General features: G+C 41.7%; 1 protein-coding gene across 1 annotated transcript; it reads left to right on the forward strand.

Moving 5' to 3' along the window:
- Window positions 1-364: 364 nt before the first annotated feature.
- GALR3 (galanin receptor 3) lies at window positions 365-11,017 on the forward strand. Its single transcript, XM_042470094.1, is given in 7 exon segments — window positions 365-711; window positions 6,172-6,543; window positions 10,034-10,608; window positions 10,611-10,653; window positions 10,655-10,771; window positions 10,773-10,799; window positions 10,801-11,017. Coding segments are annotated over 7 exon segments (1,416 nt in total). The 5' UTR covers window positions 365-520; the 3' UTR covers window positions 10,892-11,017.
- The last annotated feature ends 1,081 nt before the right edge of the window (window positions 11,018-12,098 follow it).

The raw sequence follows: 12,098 nt of genomic DNA on the forward strand, positions 1-12,098 counted from the left end.
ATGCATGCTGAAAACACTTTTTGTGTGCCAGTTGGTCACAAATTTGGCAGGGGTGAGGTATTATATGCTGCTTTCCCCTGGACATCAAAGTGGTCTGCTGTCACATTCTTTTGTTACAGCTCTGAAAATGATCTCGCTGCTTAGAAGTGAATGGTAAAATATGTTCTGCTCTCATGGGAGTGGGGGCAGCTACTGAGATATGTGTATTTCTGTTCTACATTCCTATGGATGCCTGTAGAATAGTGCCTGCAATAGAGGCTTGCAAACCTGGGCAGAAATGACAGACAGACAGACAGACAGAATCTGTTTAAATTAAACAGATCTGGCCATACCAGGGTTAACACCCAACCTCAATGAAAAAAAAGAAAGAAAAGATCAATGGGCTTGGCATTGCAAGAGCAGGAGAGGGGAGCAGAGATCTAGAGAAACATCAAGGGAGGAGAGAAATGAGGAAAAAAGCAGATGTAGGCTGGGGTGGGGGTGAGATGGAGAGATGCAGTGAAAGAAGTAGCTAGAGGAAATGAGACAGAGGCGCAGTAGAGGTCTGTGCATCACAACTTGCAGAGTTCCTCCTACTTTCTTTCCCCTTGGCACTGGAGACAAGTGGGGCAAGGCCAGGGGGCTTCCCCATGTTGGCCAGTCATTGCTACTGGATGGTGAAGAAGACCTGAAGGCACCCAGGCAGTGCCCTGCCCATCTCTTCCTTACCAAGTGAGTAGTACTGTCATTCTTGGAGGGGCGTGTGTGAGTGAATGAATGAAATGTAATGAGAGAAGGGGATGTTTTGCACTGTGGCCCAAAAGGAGTTGTGCAAAAGAAGAGAGAAGAATAAGGGTGTTAGAGGCCCTTAGAGTTCCTACGTTCAGTAGGCAAAGGTCCTGCTTCCTTTGAACCAGTGTGCAGAAGGAGAATTTCAGCAGGTGCATCTTCTCCTACCACAGTGCTACATTTATAGGAGGCAGGGAGAGGAATACCAGCCCTCATTTGAAGCAGGCAGCAATATGAAGGGAGAAGCATACCATCTTCCAGTGTGAAAACAGACGGGACTCCACTGATTTGAAGAAGGCAGAAGGAGGTTTGATGCAGGAAGCTCAGAACCTGTCTGAGGAGCTAAAGCAGATAGACTGGAGGGAAAGGATGTAAAGCTGCACTTTCCCACAACAGGGTGAGTAAAAAGTCAGAGCTTGAACATCTTCTAAAAGCAAAGCTCCACACAGTCACTGAGCCAACCTTGCATGGCCGAGGGTATGTGAAGGTGCATTTCAATATATTTCATTAATGCAGAGAGAAAAAGTAGTAATGTTCAAATAACTGAAAATGGATCAATATAATGAACATTTTTAAAAATATTAACAATCCATGTTAAAATCTATACTATAAAATAGATCTATATCTGTCTATAGATATGTACATTCCCTTCTTAATTAATATAGTTTGTTCGTAATATGTCTAGTGTTTTAATCCTATGGTTTTATCTGCTGTTGTTGTTAGCTTACTTGAGCCCAAAGCTTGTGAGGAGTAAGGCAGCATACAAATCTCATATATATATTCATAAATGGAGTCTCCTTCTTTGGAGGTCTTTAAACAGAGGTTGGATGGCCATCTCTTGGGAGTGCTTTGATTGTGAGTTCCTGCATGGCATGAGGTTGGGCTGGATGGCCCTTGGGTTCTATGAAATTTCTTTATTGGATCAACCAAAGGGGCACCAATAAATGTAAGGAAGCTTTTGAATTCTCCAAATTACTTCATCTGGCAAGATATTGCAGAAAGCAGTGCAGAGAGGAGTAGATCATGCAGATATTATGGTTTCAGTATGAAGCCTTATTCCCTTCTTACTCTCCCTATTTTTTTGTAATTACTTGCTGATGAAGTGATCTGGAGGTCTCAAAAGCTGGCACTTCTTTTTGTACCCTTTTCTTCAGCCCAATAAAAGTATTAGATTAATATGGATTGGGGAAATGTTTAATGATGTGTTACTTTATAGTTACATTTCAGCCCATGTTGTACAGTATAAGCCTCTTGTATGAAGATGCTTTTATGTTATTCTCTGCAGAGCCTCTTTCCTGCTGTTCATAACCAACAGTAAATAGCATGTCGCTGAATAAAGAATATTACTGCAGAGAGAACTAGCTCCTTATGAGGTTCTGAGAGCACTCCAGGACAGAAAAAGAGCATGGCTCAAGGGGATTATAGGAAGAAAGAGTTGAGACATAGACTTTTATCACTTACCAAGATTTTTGACAGGTGTAGAAAGCCAAAAGACCAAAAGAGATAATTCCCTTCTTTTAAAAGATCAGTAATCTTTTTTTCCATTTCTCTTTCTTCCTCAAATCACTCTAATTTCATAGATGCTTCATACATTTTAGGTAGATGCTGTAAATCTGCCCATTCTGGTGATAAGGTTGCCAAATCGCAAAGCCTGGCCCTGAGTCCCCGTTTTCATGGTCCAGGTGGGAGATAAAGGGTGCAAATTCTCCAGCTCTGCTGGGCTTACCTCCAAGCAAGAGGAAAGGGCTGTGTGCAAATCTCCAGCTCAGATAGACAAGCAGCAGGATTACTGCATTTGTTGCTGCAAATTTGAAAGACCGGGGTGGGTTGGTTTCCTATACATTTACTTAGTTAGCTTCCTCCTTTCCTCCCAGTCATTGTGGCACCAGAACTCACCCTCAACTCTGCTTTGTATCCACTTTCTGGCTAGAAACAAGTAGGCTTGATCCAGTGTTCCTTATATTGTCTTCCTAAATAGCTGAGAAAGCATAATCCTATCATTTCACCTTGATCTGGAAACTGTCCCTTTAGTTAAGATTTCTTTCTTCATTTTCCAAACATAGAAATATGTTCTCTCTCCTAATCCTGCCCCCCCCCTTTGAATGATAAGCCATGACCCAATGTGTTTGAATGACATACTTAATGCATGATATTTAATGACATCGCCAGGGACAATTTCTAGGTCTCAGGTTTTGGCCTGAAAATCTCATGACCTGAATGATCCTGAACTGACAACCCTATTGATGTATCTTCTGGGCTCCACTGCCTCTCTCAGATGACTTCTGACTCTTACAGTCATTGACTGTAGCTGCCAGTAATAAGGCAAGGTAGCCAGATGCAAGAGACCGAGGAGGTTATCACACTGCTCTTTTCTGTCCTTCTCTCCTGATCTAGACATGGGCTGAAACATTTTAAGCATGGGTTTTATCCCATACTTCCATGCCCAGGTCAGATGCCTCTCATACCCAATCATGGCATCCCATACCCGATCCGAACTTCTCTCATACTTTGCAAAGAATGGGAAAGTCTTGGAGAAATCTGGACCAGATATGAGATGCCATGATCAGGTACAGGATGCCTCTGACTTGGGCACTAAGGCATGCAATAAAAATCTGTGCTTAAGATGTTTCAGCTCATGCCTAGGTCGAGAGGGAAGGATGGAAAAGGGCAATGCCATAATCTCCTGAGTTATGTCTTGAGCATTGGTGTGACAAGGAATCGACCAGGTTCAGCTTTCCTAGTAAACAGAGGAAGTGCACTTTTTCCATTTGTTTGCTGTGCCATTTTTAAGAGTGTGGGATCTGTGACAGAAAGAAAGAGAGAGAGAAAATGCATAGTTTGGAAAACTTAATTGGATGACAATGCCCAGACCAGAGGTCTCTGGGAATTGATCTCTAAAAACTAACTTGTTCAGGTTCAGAGGACAGAAATTTTCATAGAGATTTAGCAATTCCATGGTACTATTAATTAATCAGCAAAACCATAAATGCAATCTTTCACAACAATATTCCATTAAGCTTCCATTCTGTTTGCTCCTCATGGTCTCTTTCTGGCAGGTTGGGCTACCACTGAGTCTTGACAAAGAATGGTGAGGAAAGTCTAATTCACCAAAACAAGCAAGAGGCTTAAGAGCTTTTGGAATGTAATGAAGTAAAGAGGGTTAAGTGGTGCCTGGCAAGTACAAACTCCAGAAGGGACCAGAGCCAGGGGACTGAGGCTTGGGGCTGCTAAAGAGAAAGGGGTCTTGAACCTGGAGTGACCTGGAGTTAATCCAGTCTCATGCCACTGTAATCCAAACCACTTGCATCACAGAGGAGGAAAGAGTATTACTTCTTCTGATGTCACTTCTAAATTAATTTATGTAATAATGATAGCTAATACATGTCATCATTGAATGCATGGTAAGAGACTACAAGGGTACTGGACAAAGATGCCCAGGTCAGACTTGTATCCATGTTGCTACATTTGCACCTTTTACATACATTGATCAAGACTCCCGTTTGGTTTTATGGGTAGATTTGCCATATTTCACCTGAACCTCTGTTCCTCTGCCTTTAATAGTAGTTCGATATGGAGACTTAGGGCCCGAACAGACAGGCCACAATAAAGCTGCTTTGGGTCACTTTGGAGGTATGCTGTTTAAATGACACACACACCTTAAAAGGCCAGAAACTGTGCCAAAGGACTAGAGCATGGCTTTGGCACGGCTTCCAATCTCTTAGGACACATGGAGCATTTAAACAGCATACCTCCAAAGTGACCCAAAGCATCTTTATTTTGGCCTGTCTGTTCAGGCCCATATTTGGCTGAGCTGTCATGTAGGTAAACTTTATTGATCCCATGGTTTGTATTTTAATATATTAACTTTTAATTTATAACTGTTTTAATCCTTAAAATCATTTAATTGTTTTTAAATTTTTATATTTATGTATTTTAATATTTTGTATTGTTTTTAAATTGTATTGTTTTATACTTGTTCGCTGCCTTGAGTCCTTAGATTGAAAGAAAGGTGGGATATAAGAAAATAATAATAATAATAATAATAATAATAATAATACTATAGTTAGGACTAAGGAAGAATCATGCCATAAAAACCAAGAAAAAAATGTTCATATCTGTTAATTTTCAAGTTAGATTGTTCTCAAGAAATCAACAGTGGCCCATAAGGATACCATGGTCAATGGTAGTTACTTGCTTTGTTAGTGATTTGTTTTTAAGGTGGTAATGTAGTGGAAAAATGTGATGTATGGACATTCATCATGACCATCTCCATAGCCATGCTCCCAAGAAAAGCTCAAAAATGTAAGTCTGGACCCATATTAGCAGATCAGTTCTAGCAAAGCCAATGGCCTGTTCAGTACCAAGGCATTCCAAAGTCCTTTGCATTACAGCAGAAGTAGGACACAGCATTATATTGTTCCTGGGGAAATTCTTTCCTAACCATTGGTTACTGTAAGCTCAGAAGGAGTAAAGAATCTTGAGACAGGTGACAGATGTTAAAATATTCATAGGGAAGAACAAAATAACCTGTATGGATCAAAAAATCCAAGGGCCCATTTATACTACACAATTATAGTGATATGATTTGACTTTAATTGCCATGGTTGCATCCTATGAAATCCTGTGATTTGTAGTCTAGGAAGGCATTGTATCTCTCTGTCTGAGAATTCTAAATATCTTCCTTAAGTGGCAAATCCCAGTAATTCCATGGCAGTTAAATTCCACGACGAGAGCCAGCATGGAGACCAGGGCTTGAATTCCTGTTCATCTAAGTCACACTCTATCAGCTTCATTGTTGTTTGCCTTCAAGTCATTTCTGATTTATGGCGACCCTAAGGCAACCCTATCATGAGATTTTCTTGGCAAGTTTCTTCAGAGGAGGTTTGCCATTGCCATCTTCTGAAGCTGAGAAAGTGTGACTTGCCCAGGGTCATCCACTGGTTTTCCATGGCTGAGCTGGGATTCAAACTCTCTTCCTCAGAGTTCTAGTCCAAAATACTTAAACCACTATACCATGCTGGCTATCAGCTTCAGAGGAAGACAAAGACAGAAGAGGATGAAGCAAAACTGCCTCTGAACAAATCTTACCAAGATAACCCTGTGATAGGCCTTAGAGTCATCATAAATCAGAAACAAAAGCACACAACAATAAATTCCATGGTTGTATATATCTTATTTTCCTTATTTCTTAGGCTATTTTTTTTTAAAAAAATAATGGCCTAATCTGCACATCTAAGGTTGATGCTTAACGCATCATGCTTGATGATATCACCAGAGATTGCTTTCCTGTGACATCGCCTCTGTCAAAAGGATGGTCTCTAGGTCCAGGTTTTGGTACTGAAATCCTCAGGCTTGAGATAATCCTGAGCTAGCAACCCTAATAACATTTTCCTATTTTGTCAGGCCCTTTTTCTCTGATGGGGAGATGCCAGATAGCTGGAACGCATCTACAGACAGCCTGGAAGCACGAACTGCGGGCATCATTGTACCAGTGGTCTTCTCCCTCATCTTCCTTGTGGGCACCGTGGGGAATGGCCTGGTGCTTGCTGTGCTGCTACGCAATGGGCAGGTGAAATATAACACCACGAACCTCTTCATCCTCAATCTGGCTGTGGCAGATCTCTGCTTCATCCTCTTCTGTGTCCCTTTCCAGGCCACCATCTACACCTTGGATGGATGGCTCTTTGGTGCCTTTGCCTGCAAGGCTGTGCACTTCTTCATCTACCTCACTATGTATGCCAGCAGCTTTACCTTGGCAGCTGTTTCTGTGGACAGGTAAGTCTTACTCTGTAACTGTCTCAGTTTGGCAGGGACAGTCACAAATAATCCTGTATTGTCCCACTTTTCAAACTGCTTTTAAAATGTCCCAGTTTCTTTCTCTTCTTTCCCCTTTCTCCCCTTTATCCTCAGGTTATTTCTATTGCTGCAAACTATGTTCAAATGCAAAAGTAGTTTGCACTCAATTAACTCAAAGAGAGAGAGGAAGGGAGAGGAGTAGAGGGGGCAGAATCTCGCCCTTCCAAGTAGACTCAGGCAAAAGCAAACTGCTGCAGCTTTTCTTAGCTTGTCTGTTCTTCGTTATGAGGAATCTTTGCCATCTTGACCATACTCTGATGTTCCTTGGCCACAAGTGCCCCAGTTTTCCTCTATGAAAAGTTGGAGGGCATGGTATGTGGGAGGGTCTCCCCAACCCAATGCCACCCCAGGTGACCAGTCTTTATACTTCTCTTGATCAAGGGCTGGGTACAACTGAAAAAGTTAAATTTTTGGACTTTAATTGCTAAGTTTCTAGACCTAGCTTCCTGTTATTGAAAATACCCAAGCACAAAGTTCCTTATGGAAGTGGCTAGACAATACAGAACAACTATTTTCAATTCAAGATTGTAAAAGTAGAATTGTACACATTGTGCCATTGTACATAGTTGCACTTTGCACATCAATACACAGTGCTCATTTAGTTGCACATCACTGGAATCCACAGATGAGGTGACATAGTGCAGCTGAGGTGTAACTAAATGTAAAGTTACACTACTCTCCTCAGTGCAGGAGTTCTGGAACTGGTAGAAGATCCTCCCTTGCACTGATGGTCTTGTAGGAGGTGCTACCCAATGGTGTTATCAAAGTAGAACTTTAGGGAAGAGGTTGAGTCAACAGAATGAGTGAGAAGGTTCTTAGTCATTGCAAAGATAGCTTACCACATCAACCTCTAAGGAAAAGAATTATATTAAAAGTGAAAGTGCAAATAGCTAAAAGTATGTATTTCTAGGGAGCCAGTGTGGCGTAGTGGTTTGAGCATTGGACTACAACTCTGGAAAACCAGGGTTCGATTCCTGCTCGGTCATGAAACCCACTGGATGACCTTGGGCAAGTCACATGCTCTCAGCCTTGGGAAGGGAATGGCAAACCTCATCTGAACAACTCTTGCCAAAAAAAACCATGATAAGTTCGCCTTAGGGTCACCATAAGTCGGAAATGACTTGAAGGCACACAACAGCAACAAGTATATTTCTAGAAATAGCTAAGAGTTCATGAAGCTGTTTTTCTCCTAGAAGAAAATGGGAGCAAAGGGTCAACAATGAAGGTTATAAAAGTGTTTGCATATGTACTCAACCTTAAACATGCACTTAAAAACAAAACAAAACAAAACAAAAAACCCCTAATGTCCTGTCTGCATGGGCCAAATAAAACGCCTCCCCCTGTTCTCTTGGCAGGAAGACTGGATGACATATGGCCAAACCTCAGTTCTAGTGCGAACAGACTGCTTTATGTCCAGACTGTTCAGCACCAGAAGCGAGATATACCTCCTTAAAATTAATTAAATTATCTCACCAGTTGCTTCAGATCTTCCCATAAGATCTGGAGCCTTGTGTTTCAATACCAGGTGGCTGTTTGAAATGCATCATGTGCTGCCCCCTGGCACCAGTCCCTCACTCTGAGGTGAGAATGAGGCACCCAGCTGTGTGATCAAGACTGGGTGCCTCAGTCTGACCTCAGTGTGATGTGACAAGTGGCAGTGAGAGACACTCTAAATGGCAGAGCAGGACATGTGTGCAATTAGATGCCTGGTGTCAGAAAGGAGGGCCTTTGCAATAGTGAAGAATCAGGTGCTAGGATACTCCAGGCTGCTGTGCCAGGGCAGACAGGACCTAAGATGCCCATGTAACTGGGGTTTACATCTCCCAAAACTGTTCTTTGTAAGGTCAAGGCTGTAAGTATTGCCAAATGTGCCTGTTCAGCATATATAGCAGAGTGAGATGGTAAAGTTTTGTGGTGATAGAATGGATTGCTTCCCATCAAACTACAGGCTTTTTAAATACTGCATTAAAATTTCCCTGAAAGTGAAGACGTAGCACATCTGACAAATTTTTTTTAAAAAAGCATCTACTGTAGCCTGTTCCCTATTGTGCTAGTTTCCAGCTTCCAGAGAGTTCTTCCATGTATTATATTTTTTTTAAAAAAAAGGGGATCTCTCAGGTGCCATTGTTCCACATCAGAACTCTCTCACCTCGTTTCAATGTGTACATAGTCACAGTCTCAGATTGATTCCACAGCCTCTCCTTGCTCTTCTGCTTGTAACTTCATCCTCTTCCCATGGCATAATCTATGGAGGGTACTTCTTGCTTCCTCTGCATGCAATTTCTCAAATTTTATCACTTTCACTCTTTTCATGTTTTCCCCTTCATTTCACCTTAGTAACTGCAGCATACTTAGCAACTCCTTCTGTTTCCACAATGGGGTTATGTTAATAAATTCCTGTCAGAACATACACACATCTCAGGTTGGATTTTTGTTATTTTTCAAGCATGTTGGTTTCTTAACCCAGTATGCCTTCTGTTGACATGGAAAAACTGCAACTTCTGTATCCCATCCTATGGGAATTATGTCAGTGAAGTCCAAATTCGCATAAATGGTTGTCAGATTGAAAAACCTTTGAGCTTTGGGTGGTACTTAAACAGATATGCTTACAAGCTTCTGAGAAGAACCTGGAAAGGAATTCTCATCTGTATAGCCTTTGGTGTATAGTGGGGAGAAATTAATGTTTGACTATTTTGTCTTTGTAACTGAGGACAAAAAACCTCATAATTTTCATGAAATAAACAAATATTTCTGTGTCATACTTGATCAATATACCTACATGTTAAAGTGTTTCTGGAAATTATTTTACGTAGAAATACATGGGGATTTTTGGCATAAGAAATGTGGACACTTGTGTAAAAAAGCTGTTTCCAGACAATTATGTGTGCTTTCTGTGTAAGATTGCTGTTTTCTATACAAAAGAAACAATCATCTTGCACAAGAGAAAACTTGCACAACCTTGTGCAGAAAGCAGCAACCTTGAACAACAAAACTGTGTGGCATTTTTTTGATGCAGCATTTCTATTTTTGTAAATAGGAAGCAGTTAGGTATCCTGGTCTAATTTATGACATCGTAATTGACTAACAGGATTCCAAACTCTCATTCAAAAACCCCACATTTATTTCTATACAGAATAATTTCCTAAAAGATGTAAGGATGTGAAAATACTAAGCAAAAATTGCCAAAGATTCTCACCACTATATTATTAAAGTGGGTTTGGCAAGACCAGAATATTATTTCCAATCCTAGGCTGAATAAAGGAATAAGAGAACCACATGGAAGGAAGAAAGTGATACTAACCATGTTTGGAGGGTGTATGTGTTTGAAATACTAATAAAGTTTGGCAGGGTGTATTTGTGTGACAGCCATGATGTCTTGTTTTATATTCTGGTGCATCCCTGTTTCCAGGTATTTGGCTATTCGATATCCACTGAAATCCCGGGATCTCCGTACCTCTCGCAATGCAGCTCTCGCCATTTTCATGATTTGGACATTGTCACTGCTTTTTGCAGGGCCATATCTCAGCTACTACCAAATAGTTCACTATCAAAAGATGCCCATCTGTGTCCCTATTTGGGAGGATCAGCGCCGCAAGATTTTGGACATCCTCACCTTTGTATTTGGCTATGTGCTCCCTGTCTTTGTGGTCAGTCTGGCTTATGCTAGGACCATTAAATTCCTGTGGACTGCTGTGGACCCCATTGAAAGGATCTCTGAATCTCGTAAAGCCAAGCGCAGGGTCACCAAGATGATTATTGCTGTGGCTGTCCTCTTCTGCCTCTGCTGGCTGCCTCACCACCTGGTGATCTTGTGCTTCTGGTTTGGCTATTTCCCCTTCAACCGGGCCACCTATGCCTGCCGCTTGGCTTCTCATTGCCTGTCCTATGCCAATTCCTGCCTCAACCCAATCGTCTATGCTCTTATCTCTAAGCACTTTCGCAAGAGGTTCAAGCAGGTCTTTACTTGCCTTCTTGTCCAAGACAATAAGAACGAGGTGGAAACAAGGTCCATGTGGCCAACGTCACCAAGGTTTAGTCACACTGCGGCAGGCTTCTGTGGAGGGAACACTGAAGTAACACGCTGCAGGAGAAACATCAGATGCTATCAAGGTCTGTTGTTAAGAGAAGCTGAAGTGGTTCTTCCTGAGCATGGCCCATCAGTTACAAGACACTGCCATCTGAACAGAAGGGCCTAATGGATGAAGAAGGTTCTGGAACACCTGATAACAACCCACAGGTGGATACACCACCACACGGAGAACTGTAACCTTCTAAATTCTATGACAGATTATATAAATAAGACAGCCCTGTTGAGCATCACCAATATTCCCTGAGCTGCTCCTACCAATTAATCAGAATAAGGCAAATGTCTCAGGCAGCAGATTCATGGAGGCAGTTGTGGCAGCTAGGCTGTTCCTATAGGTCTCCAAGTGACCCCTGCAAAATAGCTTAGCTTAGGTGTGGTGGAGGATGCCATCCCAATCAGCTTCTGCTCATGAAATGGGGAGGATGCCATCTTGTCCTTTGGCTCAGGTACCAAAATGTCCTGCATATTCTCATTCATATCAGACTATGTTGACAGAAAATAGGCTCTTTTCTAACGCACCCAAATACTCATAATTCCTCATGTGGAATATCACCCTTTTCTAGCTGAGGAGGCATTTTAATCGTCCCAGTTATGCCCTCTTCTATAGACACAATAAATTATTTATTGGTTCCTTTTAATGATATTTCTAATGGTTGTCACAATTTTGTTGAAATAAAGGGTATACACACACACACACACACACACCACACCACCACACACACACACACTTGTGAACAGAAGTGTTTGTAGGTGAGTATGTGGTTCGCGCCCCTTTTTATAGCCTATGTTGACAATCTGTAGATGACTCTTCTGTCCATTTCCCTCCATTCCATGCTCAGAGAAGCTACTCTTTTATTTATATCCCCCTCCCCCCCCCCCCCGTCACCAAAGGCAGCTAGTAGTTTCCTGTGAAGGGGGCAGTCACTCCATTCTGGGGTTTAATCTGAAATTTTAAAAGCTAACCACAGTTTTGAACCTGTCCCCAAAACAAATTCATATGAACAAAAGTGCCATAGTAAAACCAGAGATGGATTCACTGCCCCAAACTGAGGAGAGCCACCAGTCACCAGGCCCCCTCAAGAGCCTACATTTTTATCCATCAAAAGCTTGTCTGTTTAAAGTTCGTGTAAAGGATCTTCAACATTTTTGTAAACACTGTAAAAACAGTTCTGGGGGGGAGAATGTTGAGACAGTAAGACTGTACATATTTGTCATTTGCTGAAAAGCAGAAGAAAATAATTGAGGACTCACAATCAAATGTTGCCATGGTTTTGGAATACTCCCACTATATATTTGTAAGGCAGTCAGACTCATACCTGGCTTTTAACTGCTGTTAAAAGTGAAGGGTGCTCCTGAACAGATGCTGTTTTCGCTTCCTAGAAGTTTC

The sequence above is a fragment of the Sceloporus undulatus genome, chromosome 5 (genome assembly GCF_019175285.1).
Source record: "Sceloporus undulatus isolate JIND9_A2432 ecotype Alabama chromosome 5, SceUnd_v1.1, whole genome shotgun sequence".
In the NCBI taxonomy this organism is placed as follows: domain Eukaryota; kingdom Metazoa; phylum Chordata; class Lepidosauria; order Squamata; family Phrynosomatidae; genus Sceloporus; species Sceloporus undulatus.